At 44.4% G+C, this 22,805-nt stretch overlaps 2 protein-coding genes across 3 annotated transcripts in view; both read left to right on the forward strand.

The window, feature by feature from the left end:
- slc9a1a (solute carrier family 9 member A1a) overlaps positions 1-4,486 on the forward strand; it is a 60,185-nt gene extending 55,699 nt beyond the window's left edge. For both annotated transcript variants that reach the window (XM_059954656.1, XM_059954657.1), the window contains exon 12: positions 1,040-4,486. In XM_059954656.1, coding sequence (XP_059810639.1) covers positions 1,040-1,290 — 251 coding nt within the window. In that variant the 3' untranslated portion in view covers positions 1,291-4,486. The remainder of the gene's footprint in view (positions 1-1,039) is intronic.
- Positions 4,487-17,168: 12,682 nt separating this feature from the next.
- The window catches only part of wdtc1 (WD and tetratricopeptide repeats 1), a 70,229-nt gene continuing 64,592 nt past the window's right edge, over positions 17,169-22,805 (forward strand). The window contains exon 1 of the mRNA XM_059954659.1: positions 17,169-17,300. The gene's annotated coding sequence lies outside the window, so the exon portion shown is untranslated. The remainder of the gene's footprint in view (positions 17,301-22,805) is intronic.

Genomic DNA, 22,805 nt, shown 5'->3' on the forward strand with positions numbered 1-22,805 from the left:
ACAGTCCTCACCCCCTTCAGAAGAGTCATAAGGTTTGGCTAACTTTTAAAATGTTGAAAAGCTAAACGGAAGCAAAAGTACACGGTGATATACCTATCTCGAGAAATACTTATTATAATGTGGATTTTATATTACCTAGTTGTTATTCTTTATTCGCTCACTTACCCCTTTTTCCCCACCAAAATGAGAATATATATATGTAATGTATGTGTGTGTGTGTGTGTATGTATATATATATATATATATATATATATATGAGGAGTACACAGGGAAATCTTTTCTGTGTAATCGATTTGTTCACTGACTTATATGAATACTGCAATAGGGGCCCTCAACTCACAAGTAGGAGGGGTTATCCCTCACAGCTAGACATTTCCTCTAGCTCAACGCAGGATCATCTACTAGAGACCTCAGCCTTGGAATCACACGTTCGTTGCCATTTTTGTTATTATTTGCGTTTCTTGGTTCTTATTTGTTCAGGGAGTAGATCGATTAAGTTTTATTCTAATTTCAATGATACATTGACAGATAAATACAGATGGCTAAGGATAAGGTAAAATTCATTTCTTTTAATGTCAATGGGCTATTAAATTCAATCAAACGTAAGAGAATTTTATCCAATTTGGAACAATTTGATTCATACTGGGGAAAAATGGTTTAACTAAATAATGCATCATAGGCCTGACTTTATTCTCACAAATCAATGAATCTGTTGTAAAAACAAAAGATCACTCCCTACTTGTACATAGTCCTTTCCTTTTGCTTGTTTTTTCTCTCCACTCTTTTCTATAAGTGTGTACCTCAGATAAATACTTTGTGGAGATTTGTGATATATATGATTATATGATATATAGGTACAATGTCTGAACCACATCTGATGGAAATGTTTGTTTGATGATGAACTTCAATAAAAAAATAAATTACAAAAAAAAATTTTACAAATAGGAACTTTCAGATTCCGTTTTCCCAGATTCCAATTACAAATAGCCGAATGAAATATAAGGGCACATTACTAACCACCCTTCTTCTCTTCTTTCAGAATCCATGAATAATGAAGGCGCTGATTCTGCAGAAAATATGCTAATGGTCACTGTTAAATTACCCTCTGATTCCTCCTCGTCGACAGTTGACACTTTACGCAAACCTTCTGCGTTGGAGCAAGAAGATAACAGTTTTGATGTTAGACATTCACATTCGTCCATCCCTGCTTCCTCAACCAGTCAGCGCATCCTGCGCTTTGTGAGTGACCCGGGACCAGATAGCAAACCTGACGACAACAACCAGTCATAGAGCCAACCAAGAGATGGCCACTAAGTCTCAACTCCTGCCAATGCCATTCGTCAGCTAAATTATGTTTGAAGCCTGTTTCTCACAGTGTGTTTCCAGAGATAAAATTCCTTGGCTGTCACCATGTCACAGAGCAGTGTAAATACCGATCTTACAATGGGGAGTAGGGGACAAAAAAAATACTGAAATTCTATTTGTCGTAGGTATATTTTTGGTTGATATTATTGAGGATCCAGTTGATATAATTAATGGATAACATCCTCTACAGCTGTTGTCAAGTATTCATTCCAGGATCTGTTCTCTGGTAAATCTGTCAACATCTCATCAAACGGCAGAACTGGGACATACAAAAGAGCAGCAACACTTCGAGAAACAAGCTCTGGTTCAAAGGTTGGCATCAAGCCAAGCACACAAAATGTATGCCTTGAAACCAAAGGACAAATTTATTTTTCTAGCTATTATCAGAGACTGCTGTTCATCAGGTTGTATTGAAGTAGTTCCATTTTGAATTGTATATTCTGATTGTGATAGAAAGATAATCACTGCTACATGTCCGCAGGGCCCAATTACATATAATGTCTAATCAGTGCCAGTATTTCAACTTGTGGAATGCACTATTTACTGGAGTCAGAGACCAAATCACTGGCAGTTCTGGTCCACCCAGCGATTCCAGCTTAAGCCATTTTAACAGTGCAGCCTTTATTCCAGATGTTGGCGTTAAAGGGCTTACCGGAGCTCCAGTTGGTGGAATAGCGAAGAACAGGGGAAAAGGCAGGTGTTGGGTGTGCAGCAAAGTTCAGTGCAGAGGATTTAGTTTGTCCTGTTGTGAAGAGGGGGGGCAGGGTGGCTAAGTAAGGCGGTGTGGGTAGTTTGGCTGAGCCCAATAAGAGGGTGAATGTAAGGAATGGAGCTAGATTAACTGAGCACATTTGAGGGAGAGGTTTGGGATGACTGATTGTATTGGGGGGGGTTGTAAATGGGAGAACATAATCAAGGGATGGTATTGGGGAGGTAAGATTTGGTCTGACTAAATAAAATATGAAGAGATGGGGTGGCTGGGAACAGAGATAAGAGGTAACTAGGTTGGGGGGGGGGGGGAATGAAGGAGCCGAGAGGGATGGGTTAGTAGTGTGCTTAGGTTTGGGGTGGGCAGTGGTGATGGTTCAGGTGCAACGCAGCACAATTTAAGTTTGTTTGGGACATTTGGTAAATATAACTTGAACTTGAAGTTGACAGCACAAAATGAACCAGAAGTGACACCCTGTTCAGGACGGTGGTGAATGTTGGTAGCTCGGGTTGACGCGTTTGATGTTGAGGTGTTTGATAAACTTGGCAATTAGCGTGCAGATGTTTAAACACCAGTTGAGGTGATGTCCTCAGTGCATTTATATAGCCCCCCCCCCCCCCCCGTTTGCCTGCCCAGTACTGATTGGCTACCCCTCAGTTGACCTTTGAATTCTATAGGTGTTCGTAGATGGTGTCTTTTTTGATATGTTTGTTTACGGATTCGAAAGTCAACTGAAGAGGAGCCAAACCATACTGAGGCAAGCAAACGGGTAGGGGGATTGGCAGGGGCTATATAACTACAAGGACTCCCAAAGAGAAACACCAACAACTGCATACTCAGCACTCCACCTGGACTGGAATTCCCAAGCTCGGCGAACACCACATCAAATGACACCCTGCGTTGAAATCAAGCTTATGCTTGGGGGTCGGATCAGGAGATCAGCCGTCAGCTTCTAATTCACAGAGGGAATCGGGCCCAAGCTCGGAGTGTTTCAGGACTCAGTAAACACCCGTAATTTTTGTTCACAGTCGTTCTGCATTCCTGAAACAGGGAGACTCAATATCACTAAGGGAAGATGGTCATAGGGAAGTATGTTGGTGTCGAATGATTTGCTGCTCTTACTGATTTGCTTTCAAGAATATTAACTAAGTGATTAATTTATGCACTTTTTTTTCCAAAATAACTTGTTTACATATGTTTCAGCACACAAGGAGGAAAGCAACTTGTTGTGCTGTGGGGTATTTGGAGATTCTGGTGAGTTGCTCTAATGCTGGGATATTGATTATGTTTTTTAATGCTTGTTTTTCAGAAGCTTTTATATTTGTTGAAAGATGTATAGTCAATTAATTCTAATATTGCCATGCCTGTTCAGTATGTCAATTCAAAAGTTTGAAGCGTTCTTCCCGTGCAACACCAGGGAATACATCAAGTAAAGGCTTTAGCTAAGATCTGTAAACCATAAGTCTGTATACGTAGTTGTGGAAAGCCCACCCGGTAAGATCATGTGTCAGTCAATGGTCTCCTGTCCATCTCAGTTTTTGGACCAGATCTCAAGAGGGAAGCAAGATGGAATCAGTACACTGGTGTGATATCTGGATCCACTAGCTGCAGATATCACAGAATCCAGAACAGAGAAGCTCCATTCTATAAAGTGCCTTCTCAAAAATGGATTGAGAAGCTGCAGCCAGGCTGACGTGATGATGAGTTCAGTTTGAGAAACGATCATATGTAGAAGCCCCAACATATGGGATTTCCTCCTATGAAAAGATTCCTTGCTGGAAAAAAGTCCATACTTTGTAAACAAACAAATGCTAGCAGGGTTGCACTGTATATGTGAATATGACTGGGATTCACTACAAGCATTGACAGAAGCCTTGAGACTCACTACAAACATAAATTGAGGAATTTGCTAAAGATGACACAATAGGAACTAGCCACACAAATGAAACAGCTGAAGTTGCACCATCTTGCATGTGGGTGGCAACATTGGACAAACTCCACAGTACACGACTGGGAATGGGTTAAATGTGGCAGATGGATCTAACGTACAGCACAGAGAACATCTCTGCACACTTAGACAATGGATAAATACCCTGAAGAATAAACAGCCAATGCATAGATGAGTAGCAATATTGTAGGATTTTGAGAGTTTGAGGGGCTTTAATTGCAATTATGCTACTGTCATGTGTATCTAATGAAGTTGCTGAAACCGAGTTGTTTGTAAAAGCTTGTTTTGTTTGGTGCTCCAGTTACTTGTGGCATTTCTGCTGTACTCTGGTTGTACAGTAGTACTTGGTGTCTCTGATTCCTAGCCCACATGGTGGCATCCTTGTACTAGCCAACCACAGGAGCCAATTTTGATACCGTGTATGTAACAGAGGCATGGTATAATTAATAAAATTATACACATAATTTTATATACTTTGGTTTCATTTCTAGGGAGAAATCTACATTTTGTAATATTTGGAGGTTCTCGATTTCGTGACAAGTGGAGATGTCTGAGAAACTTTGTTTTGCATGACATTCCGTCAGATTGTTCCAGATATAAATCCATCAGGTAGTACGAAGGGAAAACCAGTGATGTAATGCAGAATATATAAGGATCTGATGCAGTGGTTGAAAGGATTAAGCAGTTAGTTTATTTAAATATACTTATTTATTATTTCTATTTCTATTTGGAGATATAGCATGGGAACAGGCCCTTCTGGACCACGAGCCCATGCTGTCCAATTACAAACAGGTGACCAATTAACCTACTAACCTGTACATCTTTGGAATGTGAGAGGAGAACATACAAACTTCTTACAGACAGCGGCAGGAATTGAACCCCGGTTGCTGGCACTGTCATAGCTTTATTCTATTGTGCTGCCCCAGTAGTTGCCCAAACTACTTTGAAAGAACCTCCAAATACACAACCTCTTCCACCAAGAAGGACGAGGGAAGCAGGCACACAACAACACCTATGCGTGCACAATTACTTCCAAGTTGGATGACAATTTGAAGGAGCTTTGGAATTAGTTGTACTATCCTTTTTCTTATAACCAAACATTATTCTGTATATGTTCAGTTTGCTTTTTGGAAATTGTGAAAAAACTATGTTTTTGGAAATGTAGGGCAATCCTTCATCACCCAGGTTAAATCCTAGAGCTCACTACCCAAAAGCGTTGTGAAAATACATTCACAGGAAAGATGACAATGGTCCAAGAAAGTATTCAATTTCTAAAGGGTAGATAATAACTGCTGACATTACCCGTGACAGTACCTCACATCCAAACAAAATGTAAATATTTAATGACAGGTGGTCATGGGCACTCGCATGGTTCCCAGCTATGCCTACCTGTTTGTCGGCTACGTGAAACAGTCTATGTTCCAAGCCTACACTGGTGACAATCCCGCACTTTTCCTACGCTACGTCGACAACTACATTGGTGCTCCTTCCTGCACCCATGCTGAACTTGTTGACTTCATCCACTTTGCCTTCAGCTTCCACTCTGCCCTCAAATTTACCTGGTCCAATTCCAACACCTCTCTCCCCATTCTCAATCTCACTGTCTTTATCTCCGGAGACAGCTTATCCACCGATATCTATTATAAACCCATGGACTCTGACAGCTACCTGGACTGTACCTCATCCCATCCTGTTACTTGTAAAAACACCATCCCTTCTTCCAATTCTGTCAAATCTGCTCTCAGGATGAAGTTTTCCATTATAGAAAGAAGGAGATGTCCTCCTTTTTCAAAGAAAGGGGCCACCCTTCCTCCACCTTTTAAATCTACTCAGCTTTTTTTTCCAGTCCTGCCAAAGGGTTTTGGCCCGAAACGTCGACTTTTCTCTTTTCCATAGATGCTGCCTGGCCTGCTGAGTTCCTCCAACATTTTGTGTGTGTATAAATATACCTTTTAAAATTATAATTAATCTTTGATAATTTGACAGATCAGGCAGGATCTCTGGCAGGATAAACAATTAACATCTCAGTTAAGTGACCTTTCACGATAACTGGAAAATATTAAAGTTTCGATTATATGTGCAAGGGAGGCAGCAAGACCTGTGGAAAATGAATTAAATTATAGGGTGTTCTGATGAAGTGGAATAGAGAATCAAAAGAAATGTCAAGGAGGTGTAAATAAGAATCGCCCAATCATTTGAAATATTGAACGTGTTAAGTCCAGAAGGCAGCAAAATGGTGTTGGTTTGAAATGATGTGAGACTGAGATGAGGTGGAAAGGAAAATTAAGTTTAAGGTCAGGTTTGCAGGCACAGTCAAGCTGTTCTGCTTGATCACCTTCTTCACACCCATCGTAAAAGGACCTGCAGCAAAAGCAATGAATACAAAGTTATAAGTGTGAGAAGTAAGTTTCTGTGTATCTTGGAAGAGATATTTGGGGATCCAGATTGACCATAAGACATGACAGCAGAATCAGGCTCTTCAGGCCCTCAAGTCTGCTCCGCCATTTCATCATGGCTGATCCATTTCCCCCTCAACCCCATTCTCCTGCTTTCTCTCTGTAACCTTTCATACCCTGACTAATCAAGAGCCTATTGACCTTCGCCTTAAGTATACCCAATGACTTGGCCTCCACAGCTGCCTGAGGCAATGAATTCCACAGATTCACCACCCTCTGGCTAAAGAAATTCCACCTCACCTCCGTTCTGAAGCAACATCCCTCTTTTGAGGTTGTGCTGTTTAGTCCTAGATTCCCCTAGTATCCTCTCCACATTTAGTCTATACAGGCCTTTCAATATTCAATACATTTCAATGAGATCCCCCTCATTCTTTTAAATTCCAGCGAGTAAAGGCCCAGAGCAATCAATCATTCCTCATACGCTAGGCCTATTGTTCTTGTGAACCTCCTCTGAATCCTCTCCAATGTCAGCGCATCCCTTCTTAAATAAAGGGCCCAAATCTACTCACACTACTCACCAGTGCCTTATGATAGGAAAGGAGAAGATAAAGGAACATCGGCATATGTTGATTGGGAAGATACAATTGCATCTCTGTCCACACGCACCTTTCCAAAGTGATTTTTCCATGCAGATGTTTCTAATATGTTCTGAGAATTTCCCTTCGTCGTAGATGACAATGTCCCTCACTATGAGCAGTTTAAAGTTCCTAGGTGTGAGCATCTCTGAAGAGCTCGCCTGGATCCAACATACTGATGCAATTACAAAGAAGGCACAACAGTGGCTATACTTCATTAGGAAGTTAAAGAGAATCAGTGTGTTACCAAAGGCTCGCAGATGTCTGCAGAGAGCATTTAACGGGTTGCATCACTGTCTGGTATGGAAGGGCCACAGGATCAGAAAAAGCTGCAGGAAGCTATAAACTCTGCCAGCTCCATCATGGGCACTAGCCTTCCCAAAATACTTCAAAAAGGCAACATCCGCAATGAAGGAACCCCCCTCCCCATCACCCAGGACATGCCCTCTTCTCATTGCTACCATCAAGGAGGAAATACAGGAGCCTGAAGAGAGACACTCAACGTTTGAGGAACAGCTTCTTTCCCTCTGCCACCAGATTTCTGAATGGTCAATGAACCCATGAACACTACTTCACTTGTTTTTTCCTCTCTTTTTGCACTATATATTTAATTATATACATACTGTAATTTATAGTTTTTATTATTATGTATTGCTGCTGCAAAATAACAAATTTCACAACATACGCCAGTGATACTAAACTTGATTCTGATTCTGAACAGCGAGTCACAAAGAGAATGGTGCCTTATCAACTTTCAGCTTCTGATTTCCTGCAGATTGAAAAGGTATCTTGTACAGCACTTGCTTTTGTCTCCTCCTGCACCAGACCCCAAAGCTTAAACGTGCCTTTTTCCTTCCTCATCCACTGGCACGTTCCCGTAAGAGATAACAGCTGCCCCTTCACCTTCATCCAAATCAAACTGATTGTCACTCACACAAGTACATTATGCACAGGTGCAACGAGAAACTGTATGCAGCATCATCACGGGCACTTAACATCACATACACGACGTTCACAAGAAAAGCAAATCTAAGCATGAATTATACACCCTTTTTTACAAGAAAGGAGATGATTGGAACATAAAGGCAAAGCCTTTTGCAATGTAAAAGGATCACTGTGTTGCTATACAGAGGTAATGATTAGGCTTGTGTAGGTTGTTTCAAGATCAAGATGTTTGAAGGGAAGTAGCTGTTTTTGTACCAGTTGGTGTGGGACTTAAGGCTTCTGTGCCGCCTGCCCAATGGTAGCTGTGAGAAAAGGTCCCTAGATATCATCTAGTCTTTCTAGGTGAGGCAAAGATTCACTTTGTCTACTGCATCCAGTGCTCACGGTGTTGCTTTTGCTACGTTAGTAGATGAGCCACTGTATTGCAGAGTACATGGGCTTTGTCCTCAACAGCCATCTGCCAAGCTTCCAGTTACATGTCATTCTAATTCTTATTCCCATTCCCACCCTGACCTGTGTGTCCTCTGTTGCTGCAAGAGGAACAAAAACAATTTGGAAGAAAAACATCTCATATTCTGCTTGGGAAGCCTACACCCCAATGAATTTTCCAATTTCAGGCTGCCTACATCCCTGGTGTTCACAATTAAAGATTTTGACTTTATTTATTAGTCTTCTAGACCTTAAAAATTCAACGATCACTATTGTCATCACTCCTCTAATGTTATTTGCAAGGCATGCAATACATCCTCCTTCAAACTCTACAAAGCATGTCATTTTCTCAAAAGTGTTCAAAGTAAACTTATTATCAAAGTACAAATATGTCACCATATACAACACTGGAATTTGTTTTCTTGGTGGCATACTCAGTAAATCCAAGAAACAGCATCAATGAAAAACCACACCCAACAGGACAGGCAAACATCCAATGTGCAAAAGACAACAAACAAAAGAAAATACAAAAGACAACAAACAAAAGAAAATACAAAAGACAAAATAAACTACCAACAAATAAGCAATAAATATCAAGAACGTGAGATGAAGAGTCCATGAAAGTGACCCCATAGGTTGTGGGAACAGTTCAGTGATGGGGCAAGTGACATTATCCCTTCTGGTTCAAATGCCTGATAGATGAGGGATAATAACTGTCTCTGAATCTGGTGGTGTGGGTCCTGAGTCTCCTGTATTTCCTTTCTGATGGCAATGTGTGAAGAGAGCATGGTCCAGAAGGTGGGGGTCCTTGATGATGGATGCTGCTTTCCTGCAGCAGCAGCTGGTGTAGATGTGCTCAGTAGTGGGGCAGGCTTTCTCCGTGATGGACTGATTCCTGTTCCGGTTGGTACAATAAACTGTGTTAGTAAAGAATGCAAAAACTTACAATTTGTTCTCAGTCCACCACTTTGAGAGTAATGGACTGCATTAGCTCCTTACAAGAAACATAGAAGAAAATTTTACAAATGTTCTGTCTCTTGCCCTTCCCTCCTCATCAGCAAAGATTTTCCCATGTGAAAGGCATTGTATAATTTTAGCGTGTCCAAAGCTACGTGCTCTTTTTGGTTCCTTGAGCAACTATTTCCCATAGTTCCCCTTCTTCCCATAGCTTCTGATCTTCCTGTTCACTTTTCTTGCCAAGTAAGTCTATTCCTTCCATTAGGTTTTAGCAAGGTGTAGCCTGATTGCATAAAATATTATATTCAAAGGCACCTGTTAACAGCGGTAAGTACCCACCATATTCACCTTACCTACACATCTCCGTCAAGCCATTCCCACCGAACTGCTGATACTAAGTGTTAAACTGGCATCCATGTTGGTCAGTCTTGTTAATAACCCTCTCCTTAGATAATGTCAACACTCTCCTCCCATTCTTCATATCTACTGTTAACTTTGTTTGGAAAATGTTTGAAGATAGGTGCCCACTTTTCAAATCTTACTTTTCCATGAAAAATCCTTAAAAGTTATTGAGATTTCTTAAATATCTCCAATTAGAGCAGGGGTTCCTAGCCTTCTTTATGCCATGGACACTTACCATAAGCCAAAAGGGTCCGCGGACCCCTAGGGGGCAATATAATGTTTGTCATGGGGTTTTCAATATTTAGCTAGTTTGGAAAAATCAGGTTGGTACTGGATCCCAGGGGAAGGAATTTGTAGAATGCTTAGGAGATGGCTTCTTAGAGCAGCTTGTTGTTGAAAAAAAAGGCTATTCTGGATTTGGTGTTGTGCAATGAACCAAATTTGACCAGGGAGCTTAAGGTAAGGGAACCCTTAGGAGGCAATGATCATAATGTAATGGAATTAACCCTGCAGTTTGAAAGGAAGAAGCTAAAATCAGATATATCTGTATCACAACTGAGCAACATCTTTTTTTTTTATTGCTGTGTGCATCACCATTGCTCTGAGAAGAAAATATTTACATAGCCTGAAAACTGTGCAACTCTTCAATTGCCACTGGAACCCATCTTCCCTTCCCCCACCACAATTCTACAAGTCCATGTCTTTCAGACCCCACTGTCAGCTCTTGGGTTGTTGGAACCTGCATCTACCTCTGACCCCAACCCAGCCTTCTCCTCTGACACTACCAACCCCCTTTTCCCCTCTGATCCCAGCTCTCATCCATGCCAGGTCTTTACCATCCTCTCTGACCTTCCCCTCTGAGGCAGACATTCTGTCCGCAGTGAAGGCAGACCTTTGTTCCCATGTGCCCACACCTCAGTGAGTTCCGCACCCTTTGTGACTCTGAGCTCTTTTTCCGCCTCCTCCGTCTCTGTGCCTGCTCCTCTTGTAAGGACTCTCCACCCCACATTGATGACCTCTTCTCCAGTCTTCAACCCTCCTCCTCTTCCTAGACTGCCTGCCCTGGATCTTTTCATTGCCAAATGCCAACGGGACACTAACCATCTAGACTTTAACACTCCTCTCTCCCCAAGTCCAACCTCACTCCTTCCGAACACTCGGCTCTCCACTCTCCTAACTGCACTCCACACTCATCCTAACCTCGCCATCAAATCCTAGGAGGGGGGTGCACCTCTACTCTGTTGAAGCCCAGCAACAACTGTCAGACACCTGCTCTTACTCACCCCTTGTACAGAATCCAACGAAGGAGCACCAAGCCATTGTCTCCCATGCCATCACCAACCTTATTAACTCTGGGGATCTCCCATCCACCGCCACCAACCTCATAGTTCTCACACCCTGCACCTCCCATTCCTTCCTCCTACCCAAGATCCACAAACCTGCCTGTCCAGGTAGACCTATTGTTTCTACTTGCTCCTGCCCCCTGAACTTGCATCTGCTTACCTCGTCTCTGTTTTATCCCCCCGGTTCAGTCCCTTCCTACCATCACACACTTTTGATCTTTTCAATGATTTCAAGTTCCTTGGCTCTGAGCATCTTATTTTCACCATGGATGTCCAGCCCCTGTTCACCTCCATCCCTGAACAGGAGGGCCTCAAAGCTCTGCATTTCTTTCTGGACACCAGACCCCTACCAGTTCTCCTCCATCTAGTGAAAGCTGTCCTCACCCTCAATAGTTTTTCCTTTGGCTCCTCCCATTTCCCTTAAACAAAAGGTGTAGACATGGGTACTCAATGGGTCCCAGCTATGTAGTCTGTCGACTACATGGAACAGTCTATGTTCCAAGCCTACACTGGTGCCATTTTCCAACTTTTCCTGCATTGATAGCTGCATTGGTGCTGCTTCCTGCACCCATGCTGAGCTTGTCGACTTAATCAACTTTGCCTCTAACTTCCACCCTGCCCGCAAATCCACCTGCTCCATTTCTGATACCTACCCTCCTCTTTCTTGATCTCTCTGTCGTCAGATTATCTACTGACGTCTATTATAAACACACTGACTCAGAGAGTCCTGGACTATATTCTTCCCACCCATTATTTGTAAAAATGCCATCCCCTGCTCTCAATTGCATCGTCTCAGCCGTATCTGCTGTCAGGATCAGATTTTTCATTCCAAAACGAAGGAGATGTCCTCCTTCTTCAAAGAAAGGGGTTTCAACTATCGATACTGCCCTCAACCACATCTCTTCTATTTCACGTGTGTCTGCCCTCACCCCATCCTCCTGCTACCCCACCAGGGTTAAGGTTCCTCTCATTCTCACCTACCACCCCACCAGTCTCTGTGTCCAGCACATAATTCTACGTAGCTTCTTCCAGCAGGATCCCACCACCAAGCACATCTTTCACTGCTTTCCACAGGGATTGCACCCTACACAACACCCTTGTCCATTCGTTTCCCCCCACGAGTGATCTTCCTGGCACTTATCCTGCAAGTGGAACAAGTGCTACACCTGCCCCTACACCACCTCCCTCATTATCATTCAGGACCCAAAACAGTCCTTCCACGACACCTAACCTGTGAGTCTGTTGGGGTCATCTACTGTATCTGGTGTTCCTGGTGTGGCCTCCTGTATATCGAAGGGACCCAACGCAGATTGGGAGACTGCTGCACTGAGCACCTAAGCTCCATCTGCCAGAAAAAGCGGGATCTCCCAGTGGCCGCCCATTTCAATTCCCTTTCCCATTCCCATTCCGGCATGTCTGTCCATGGCCTCCTCTACTGTTGCAATGAGGCCACACTCAGGTTGGAGGAGCAACACCTTATATTCCGTCTGGGTAGCCTCCAAGCTGATGGCATGAACATTGATTTCATGAACATCTGGTAATGCCCCTCACCCCTTCAGCATTCCTCATCCCCTTTTCCCCCCTCACCTTATCTCCTTACTTGCCCATCAACTCCCTCTGGTGCTCCCCCCACCTTTTCTTTCTTCCATGGCCTTCTGTCCTCTCCAATCAGATTCCCCCCATCTCCAGCCCAGTATTTCTTCTACCAATCATCTTCCCAGCTCTTTACTTCACCCCTCTCCCAGTTTCACCTATCACTTACTACACCTTCACCCCTCTCCCAGTTTCACCTATCACTTACTACCTTGTACTACTTCCTCCCCTCCCCCCACCTTCAAACTCTGATTTCTCATCTTTTCCCCCTAGTCCTGATGAAGGGCCTCAGCCTGAAATGTTGACTGTTTACTCTTTTCCACAGCCTGGCCTGTTGAGTTCCTCCAGCATTTTGAGTGTGGCACTTTAAATGTAGCCATGGGAACCCGTATGAGTCCCAGTTATGCCAGCCTTTTTGTTGGCTTTGTGGAACAGTCCATGTTCCAAGTCTATACCGGTATCCATCCCCCTCTTTTCCTTCACTACACCTACGACTGCATTGGTGCTACCTCATGTATGTATGCTGAGCTCATTGACTTCATTAACTTTGCCTCCAACTTTCACCCTGCCCTCAAATTTACCTGGTCCATTTCCAACACCTCCCTCCCCTTTCTTAATCTTTCTGTCTCCATCTCTGGAGACAGCCTATCTACTGATATCTACTATAAGCCTACAGACTCTCACAGCTAGCTGGACTATACCTGTTCCCACCCTGTCTCTTGCAAAAATGCTATCCCCTTCTCACAATTCCTCCAACTCTGCCGTATCTGCTCTCAGGATGAGGCTTTTCATTCCAAGACGAAGGAGATGCCGTCCTTTTTTAAACAAATCTATCAACTCTGCTCTCAAACGCATCTCTCCCATTTCCCGCACATCTGCCCTCACCCCATCCACCCGCCACCCCACTCGGGATAGGGTTCCCCTTGTCCTTCCCTACCACCCCACCAGCCTCCAGGTCCAACATATAATTCTACGTAACTTCCACCACCTCCAACGGGATCCCACTACCAAGCAAATTTTTCTCTCTCCCCCCGCCTTTCTGCTTTTCACAGGGATCGCTCCCTACGCGACTCCCTTGTCCACTCGTACCCCCCCCCCCCATCCCTTCCCACTGATCTCCCTCCTGGCACTTATCCTTGTAAGCCAAACAAGTGCTACACCTGCCCTTACACTTCCTCCCTTACCACCATTCAGGGCCTCAGACAGTCCTTCCAGGTGAGGCGACACTTCACCTGTGAGTCGGCTGGTGTGGTATACTGCGTCCGGTGCTCCCGGTATGGCCTTTTATATATTGGTGAGACCCGATGCAGACTGGGAGACCATTTTGCTGAACACCTACGCTTCGTCCACCAGAAAAAGCAGGATCTCCCAGTGGCCACACATTTTAATTCTACATCCCATTCCCATTCTGATATGTCTATCCATGGCCTCCTCTATTGTCAAAATGAATCCAAACTCACCTTGTATACTGGCTGGGTAGCCTCCAACCTGATGGCATGAACATTGACTTCTCTAACTTCTGTTAATGCCCCTCCTCCCCTTCTTACCCCATCCCTGACATATTTAATTGTTTACCTGTTCTCTATCTCCCTCTGGTGTTCCCCCACCTCCCTTCTTTCTCCTGAGGCCTCCCGTCCCATGATCCTTTCCCTTCTCCAGCTCTGTATCATTTTCGCCAATCATCTTTCCAGCTCTTTGCTTCATCCCAACCCCTCTGGTCTTCTCCTTTCATTTCGCATTTCCCCCTCCTCCCACTACTTTCAAATCTCTTACTGTCTTTCCTTTCAGTTAGTCCTTACGAAGGGTCTCGGCCCGGAACGTCGAAAGCGCTTCTCCCTATAGATGTTGCCTGGCTTGCTGTGTTCCACCAGCATTTTGTGTGTGTTGTGGCACTTTAAATGTCTTTTTTCTGTAATATGCATACAATGAATATTCAGAATAAAAATTGAAAATCGCATCATTTAATTTATTAATTGACTACAATGAAATACAAAGAAAATGGTTTTGTCGATATTTTCTAGCCACATCCAATTCCAGCTGTGAGGCAACAAAGGCTCTGTGAGCAGGAGCATTTCAGATACTGTGTGGCCTCGCACCCGCACAGCTTAGAGGGACCGTGCTGTTGAATAAAGGGAACCACAGAGGCACACGAGGGGAGATGGCCGAAGTTAATCGGAAAGGGTTCCGAGCGGTGATGGTGGTGGAGCAGCAATGGCTGGAGTTTCTGGAAGTCACAAGGTCAGTTCATCAGAAAGAAGTAGTATTCTAAAGGGAAGATGAGTCGACTGTGGCTGACAGGGGAAGCAAAAGACAGTATGAAAGTAAAAAGAAAGGACATACAATAGAGAAAAATTAGTGAAAAGCTAGATGACTCGGGGAAGCTTTTAAAAACAACAGAGGGCAACTAAAGAAGTAATAAGAGAATAGATGAAATATGAAGGTAAGCTTTCCTGTATTAGAAAAGAGAATACCAAAAGATGTTTTGGATATATAAAGCATAAAATAGAGGCAAGAGTGGACATCTGATCACTAGAAAATGACACCGGCGTGGTAGTAATTGTCGTCGTGGATTGTTGAGGTCGAGGATGATGGTCTTCGTTCCGTTGATCTATCACAGAGTGAAGATGCCTGTGCGTGTATTTGTTTAACGTGTATTTGATGTCGCACTCCAAGAAGCACACGATACTTCACAAATCAACCAACTGATTCCAATGGCATGGAAACCACAACGATTGGAGCTGATGGATTTGTTGCAGCCTTCATCCGCTCTCACAGCTGTTGAGTTTGAAGTAACTTCATCCGCCTGTTCCACCGTTGAGGTCTCGGTTGGATTGTTCTTTGTCAGGGACTTCACCCTCGACCTTACCGCCATGGGTGACCCTACCAGGAGCATAGCTCCAGACGGCATCGCTCTCGGGATCGCAGGACCACACAAGCTTCTCCACCACGACAAGGTGACAATCCACAGAGAAGTGGTAGTAATGGGGAACAAAGAGATACCAGACAAATAGAATAAGTATTTTGTGTACGCCTTCACTGTGGAAGATGCCAGCAGTATGCCAGAAATTTGAGAGTGTCGGGGGCAGAAGTGAGTGTAGTTGTTATTACAAGAGAGAAGGTGCTTGGGAAGCTGAAAGGTCTGAAGGTGGATAAGTCATTTGGACTAGATGGACCACAGTTCTGAAAGCTGAAGAGATTGTTGGGGCATTAGTAGTGATTTTTCAAGAATCATTAGATTCTGGAATCGTTCTGGAGGACTGGAAAATTGCAATTGTAACTCTAAGAAGGGAGGGAGGCAAAGAAATGGGAAGTTATAGGCTGGCTAGCCTGACCACAGTGGTTGGCAAGACGCTGGGATCCATTGCTATTCATGAGGTTTCAGGGTACTGGGAGGCACATGATAAAAAGGGCCAAAGTCAGCATGGCTTCCTTAAGGAGAAATCTTGCTCACAAATCTGTTGGAATTATTTGATGAAATAACAGGCAGGATAGACAGAGGAAAATCAGTGAATGTTCGAATTTCAAAAGGCCTTTAACGATATGCTGCAGATTTGGCTGCAAGACAAGAGCCCATGGTATTACAGGAAATATAACAGCATGGATAGAAAGGTGGCTGACTGATAAGAGATGTAGAAAAGGCTTTTCTGATTGGCTGCCAGTGACTGGAGGTGTTCCACAGGGGTTGGTGTTGAGCCCACTACTTTTTGTGTTATATGGTAATGATCTGGTTGACGGAATCAACAATGTTGTGGCCCAGTTTGCTGAAGATATAAAGAAAGGTGAAGGGGTAGATGGTGTTGAGGAAGCGGGTCTGCAAATAATTTCAACAGATTAGAGAATGGGCAAAGAAGTGGCAGATTGTATACGGTTTCAGGAAGTGCTTGTCATGCACTTTGCTAGAAGGAATAAAGGCATAGTAGACAATTTTCTAAATGGGGAGTGTTGAAGTAGACAAAACAAGTTAGAGTCCACAAATTAGTGGATTCGGATAAATCAAGGACAGGGGAAGCAGAAAAAAAATGTCTTTCTGTTTCTCTCCCCCCCCCCCCCCCTTCTGTAAACTCCGAACTGATTCTTGCTCAGAGCATTTGAATATTCTGTTGGCACGAAGGAAGAAAGTAAAATCTGTTGCTGTCATCCCGTAGAAGCAACAGCATGGAATATAGATTAAACACTATCGTTCTGAGACTGATTTCCTCGCATCTTTGGAGGGTCCAGTCCGTTAATCCAGCTCCAGATTCGCTGGAATCCAATCCAGGATCCAGATTCGTTGGAATCCGGGATCCGGGTTTCCGTGCAGGAAACTTCAGCTCCCAAAATACTCCCGTCCTCGCCCACCTTTACATACGCAGCCCCGGGACCTCGGTGGTTCTGATTGGTCGGGGGTGAATGACCGCGGCGGAGCGCGCCTGTGACTGGGTAAGGCGCTGTCAATCAGACTGGGCGCCGGCGCCGGGGGGGGGGCGAACGAGCGCAGTGACGCAGTTTGTATACGCGGTGAGCGGCCTAGCGGAGCCGAGACCGGGAACCCGCTTCGTCGGCTTCACTATGGACTTAGCGGCGACATGGAGACCATAGGTAGGAGGCGGGTCCAGCTCCCCTGCGAGCCGTTCTCTCCTATCGGCCTCTTGACAGAAGTGAGGGCGGCAGCCTGTGCCGGTCTCCCAATCCCGGGACATCCTCTGCAGCCAGAGCCCAGGGCCCAGGAGACTTGAACACGGGGATTAACTGACCTGGCACGTCTAAAAATCCTCCGCACCACCTCACGGTACTTTCCCCGGCACCTGGGTCATCAACATCCAGCCCTGGTGCTAATGTCACAGCCCCACTCTGTCCGGCTGTGATGGCCCACTGGGCCCTCTCCCGGCCGCTGTCACGACCCTGCGGCCCCCACCCTACCTGCAGCAGTTGCTCTGATCCCTTTAACCTTCCGGCACAGTAACCAACCCCACCCTCTCAGCCTTCTCTACTTCTGCCTCTTCCAACATCGACCCTCTTCTGGTGTCAGTGACAATACTCTCGCCGAACCCTCTTCAACACTCCCCCTGGTTATTGCCAGGGCACTCTCCTTCCACCAACAGTTTGTCTTCGCTCCACTACACCAACTGGCTTCTTTGCCGTTCCATTGTTTACCACAGTTTTTAACCATGGGGAAAGGCAGATTAGAGGGCCCGTGGAATCAGGAGCTAAATGAAGCTCCACCTTACTCCGTGTGAGAGAATAGGGGTGCGGAATTATTGCTTATTTAGAGGTACAGCGCGCAACAGGCTCAACCAGCTACACCGCCCAGCAAATCACCTTTTTATCAAGGTGTGCCTTAAGTGCAACTTGTCAAAGAACACTACAGCACAGAAACCGGCCCTTTGCCCATCGAGTCACATAAACTGCCTACTCCCCATGGACCTGTATCTGGACCATAGACCTCCACATCCCTCCCACCCATCTCCCTATCCAGACTTCTCTTAAATGTTGAAACCGAACCCTCATCCACCACCACTACTGGCAGCTTGTTCCACACTCCCCCCACCCTCTGAGTGAAGAAGCTTCCCCCTCGTTCCACCTTTCAGCCTTAACCCATGACCTCTAGTTGTCATCTCAGCCAACCTGAGTGGAAAAAGTCTGCTTACATTTACTCTATCTATACTCCTCATAATTTTGTATACTTTGTCAACTGTGCTGTGGTGCAGAAGGCTGTCTGAAATTGGGGGAGAAGAGTTGAAGGAAAGTATTAGTTGAAGTTTTTTAATCCATTTTCTGGGAAGTGGGTCTCCAGCAAGGTCTGCCTGCATTTATTGGCTACACATAATGGTCTTTAAAATGTAGTGATAAGCAACCTTCCTGAGTTGCTGCAGTGCTGCTGGTGAATATACACTCGCAATGCTAATGGGAAGAGAATTTCAGGGTTTACACCAATGACAATGAGATCGGGATGTGAAGTGAAGTGGAAGGAAATTTGCAGGTGTTGTTGCTGGCCTGTCCTCTTTGATTGGGGTGTGAGTTAGTAATTCTAAGTGCAGTGGATGGTGCACTCTGCAAGCACAGTATGCAGCTAGTGGAGAGAATGAATATCTGTGGTGACAAGTGGCCTTTGTTGGCCTGGATTGTGGTGTTGGATGGTCTGTGTCGACCTGAATGCTGCCAAGCTTCTACATGTTGGGCTTACACTGAATGAGTCAAGTAGACTGTTTACTGTCATATTTCTGGCTTGTGTCTTGTAAATGGTGGAAGGGCCTTTGGAGTGTCAGGAGGAACATTCTGTCCTCCCTTGTGTTGTTGAGGTACCGGTATTTCTGTGGCTGGTCTAGTTGAGTTTCCGTTCAGTGGGGGCTTTTCCCTTATTCCTGCTCCCCATCCCACCCCAGGATATTGATATTGGGGCACCTTGCAGTAGTGTTGCCAATGAACATCAAGGGTGAATTTGTTGGTTGGGTTCTGTTTTTTTCAGACCTGGCCATTGCTGGGCATGTTCTGTCATGAATGTTACTTACTTGGCACCTGTTAGGCCATGCCTCAACCTTGCTGCATGCAGACGTGCAGACAAAGACCGAAGAGCTGCATTTGCAGTCGTCAGTGAGCTGGACTTTGCACATCCATGCTCAACGTCGTTCTACAGATGCACAGTAGAGAGCATCCTAACGAGCTGCATCACTGCTCGGACTGTGCTGTGGCGGACTGGAAGGCTCTATCATCACTGGCACCAGCCTATGCAGCATCAAGGATGTATATATAGAAAGGTGCTGGGAAAGGGCCAGTAGCATCATGAAGGATCCCACACACCCTGCTGTTGGACCGTTTCACCCACTCCCATCAGGGAGGAGGCTATGTAGCATCCCACCAGGACCACCAGACTTTAAAACAGTTACTTACCCCAAGCAGTAAGGCTAATCAGCACCCCCACCACTACTTTTATTTCCATTCAGTCAGCTTATGTACAGCCCAGTGTCATTTTACAATGTCTATCTAGCTATGTTAGGTATTTATATTTATTGTGTGTGTTTTTTATTATTATTATGGTCTTTATCTTGTGTGTCTGTCTGTGTGTGTTTTGTGCTGCATCAGGTCTGGAGTTACAATTATTTCATTTTCCTTACACTTGTGTAGAGGACATGACATTAAATGATGTTGATTCTTGAATGTCTCCACTTCTGTCACTGCTGAGGAACTTGCAAAGCATAGGCAGGGCTGATGGCCTTGCCTTTCATTTCTAATTCTACTCTTTGCATGTTTGGACCAGCTTGAAATGCAGGTGGTTAGGGCATCAGTGAGTAGGTTATTGGCACTAGTTCGCACTATTAATTACAACTTCTTTTGCGCTGATAATTTTTGTGCGTGATCTCGACCAATGTGAACAGGGCACCCCTGGGCAATTTTTCACGTCAGTTAAATATTTAGTTTTGTTAGTGTATTGGAACAGCTTGGATAGAGTAATGCCTCGTCCTGGAGTGCAGGTCTTCAGTATACAACCTTAAGCAACACACACGAAAGCTAATGCCCCGATGAAGTGTCTCAGCCCAAAGCGTTGACTGTTCATTTCCCTCCATAGATGCTACTTGACTTGCTGAGTTTCATCAGCATTTGTGTATTTTTCCTGTTAAGATTATCTTGTGTTTACAGACGAGATCTCATCTGGTTACATACCCTCTGCTATTTCTAATACTTTCAGCTGCTGTTTAATATCAAATGATGTGGAGTGGAATGAATCAGCTCAAGACTGGCTTCTGTGATGCTGTGGATTTAAGAATGATGCTGAAAGGATCACATGGTTGGCATTTTCAGCTCAATTTACTTGTGAATGCTTCAGTTTGGTCCTTACATCCGAAGTTCACTTATTATCGAAGTATATTTACAGCATTCAATTCTGAGATTCGTCCTCCTGCAACAAAGAAACATCATGGAATCCATCGAATACCCAACACAGAGAAAAGAAGGACAAATTGCGCAAACGGCAAGGGAGGGAGCGAGCAACATGTAGAATATCAACATATCAAACCAGGAGTATTCAGTTTAGCTTAGTTCAGTGCCACTAGCCATCTGTAGGCTGCAGAGCCAGTCTTTGCGAAAGTGTCCCAGCCAGCATCAATCGTCCCGATACAACCACTCAAAAAGCTGCAAAAAAAAATTATCAGAATCCAGAGATGCTTACAACAAAGTTCCCCAATAAAGAGTCCACAGCCACAAACCTTGTCAGTCAATCCTTGTAACACGGATCCCAAGACTCCTGCATTTTCCTCTGACAGCAGCTAGCCAGAGGGAGAGGAACACTGGTCAGATACAGACAGATGACACCAAACACCCTCCTGTCCTCGGCTCTCATCCTTGTCGACTTCAACCTTACTCGATGCCTTAATCAGAGAGAAGCAATAGAGTCAATCAAGGGCTTGTGCCCCACCTCCAGGCTTCCAGCCCTCCAGGTCACACACACTGCTCCCAACCTCACTGAACTCCCTCAGAGATAGCAAAGCGCCAGATCGCTCAATTGGCCCAAAACCCCACTGGTAAAATGTAAATCACAGGTTCCAATTGCTCACAGCTTGGAAGTTAGAATCGTTTTTGAAAGAAGAAGTAGCAACAAGTCTTGAGCTTGATTGTCTTAGAGGAGAGACATATTTTTGGAGCTGCTACTTCTCTCAGGGGTTACCAACCTCTTTTATGCCAAGGAGTCTGACCGTTAACTGCGGGGGTCTGTGGACCCCAGGTTGAGGATCTAAGACTTAGAAGTTTAATTATCAAAGACCTTTCACAACAAGATGTGATTGGATTGTAGAGGTTTGATCTGGTCCTTAGGCTGTGGCCTCAATCCTCTGTTGCCTTTTAATATCAATGTGTGGCTTCATCAGTTTGGTACCTCTTCTGCTCATGTCTTTCTGGACTTGTTGAATCTGGGTTGATTGGTTGGCATGAATGTAACAGTAGAGTGAGAGTCATAGAAGGACTTGGGGATGTCTTCCCTTGTCTTATGGATTCCCAACTTTTCCCCACTCCTGAATCTTTACCATTCAAACTAACTTTAGGGCCTTTCAGCCCTGTGGTGTGGGTCCTATATGTGAGGCAAAAAAGTGATCACGCTCCTTGTAACTCATTGTCCCAATGGTACTTTGCCACCCAGTGTCAGGGTGAGAAACATCTCAAACCTGCTGGAGAGGCCAAATTCAGTTGCCACAGTCTTGGCTGGGGCCAACACCAGGGAAAAGCAGATAAGAGGGCTCCCCAATAAGGAGCTGGGAAGTGAAGTCACAGGAAAGTACAACACAGAAACAGGCCCTTGGCCCATGTCGTCTGTGCAGAACCCATTTAAGCTGCCTACTCCCATCGACCTGCACCATTTATGTACCTATCCAGACTTCTCTTAAGCGTTGAAATCGGGTAAATTTAAAAACAAATCACAGTACCTCAAGAATCATAGCCTGTAGGTTAGTTTTGTTTTAACTTTTATGCAGGTTGCGATAAGGTTGGCTCAAAGTTAGGTTTATAGGTTTAAAGTTAGGTGTAGGTCTGTAGTCTAGTGTAGCTTTCTCTGTGTCGTTTTTTTTACGTAGTTCAGTCTAGTTTTTGTACTGTGTCATGTAACACCATGGTCCTGAAAAACGTCTCATTTTTACTATGCACTGTACCAGCAGTTATGGTTGAAATGACAATAAAAGTGACTTGACTTGACATGCAACACATGCATGTATGCACTGATGCGTTGAAAAGCTTACTTGCAACAGCACAGACAGACACACAGCATCCTATAAGCAGCATTCACAAAAAACCTAAATTAAACATAAATTATGCAAAGGTGAATTTCATGTGTAAGAATGTGTCCTAGAATCTTTAAAGGCTCAGGTGTTAAACTTTGTCTGGCTTAGGATCTATCACAATTTATGAATAGGTGTATAAAAGCTATCAAAGTGTGACTGAGTTTATTGCAATGTTTATAGGCTCAACTGGTAACTGTCAAAGGAGGTGAGAATAAGTTCAAAAGAAATGTGAATATTGACAAAATTGTCATGGATCCTGGCAAATGGAAATGTGTTGGTAAATGACAGCAGAAGCTGAGAAAACAGTAGGTGACAGCAAGGTTTTATTTCTGAGAACTGTTTG

The sequence above is a fragment of the Hypanus sabinus genome, chromosome 30, assembly GCF_030144855.1.
Source record: "Hypanus sabinus isolate sHypSab1 chromosome 30, sHypSab1.hap1, whole genome shotgun sequence".
In the NCBI taxonomy this organism is placed as follows: Eukaryota; Metazoa; Chordata; class Chondrichthyes; order Myliobatiformes; family Dasyatidae; genus Hypanus; species Hypanus sabinus.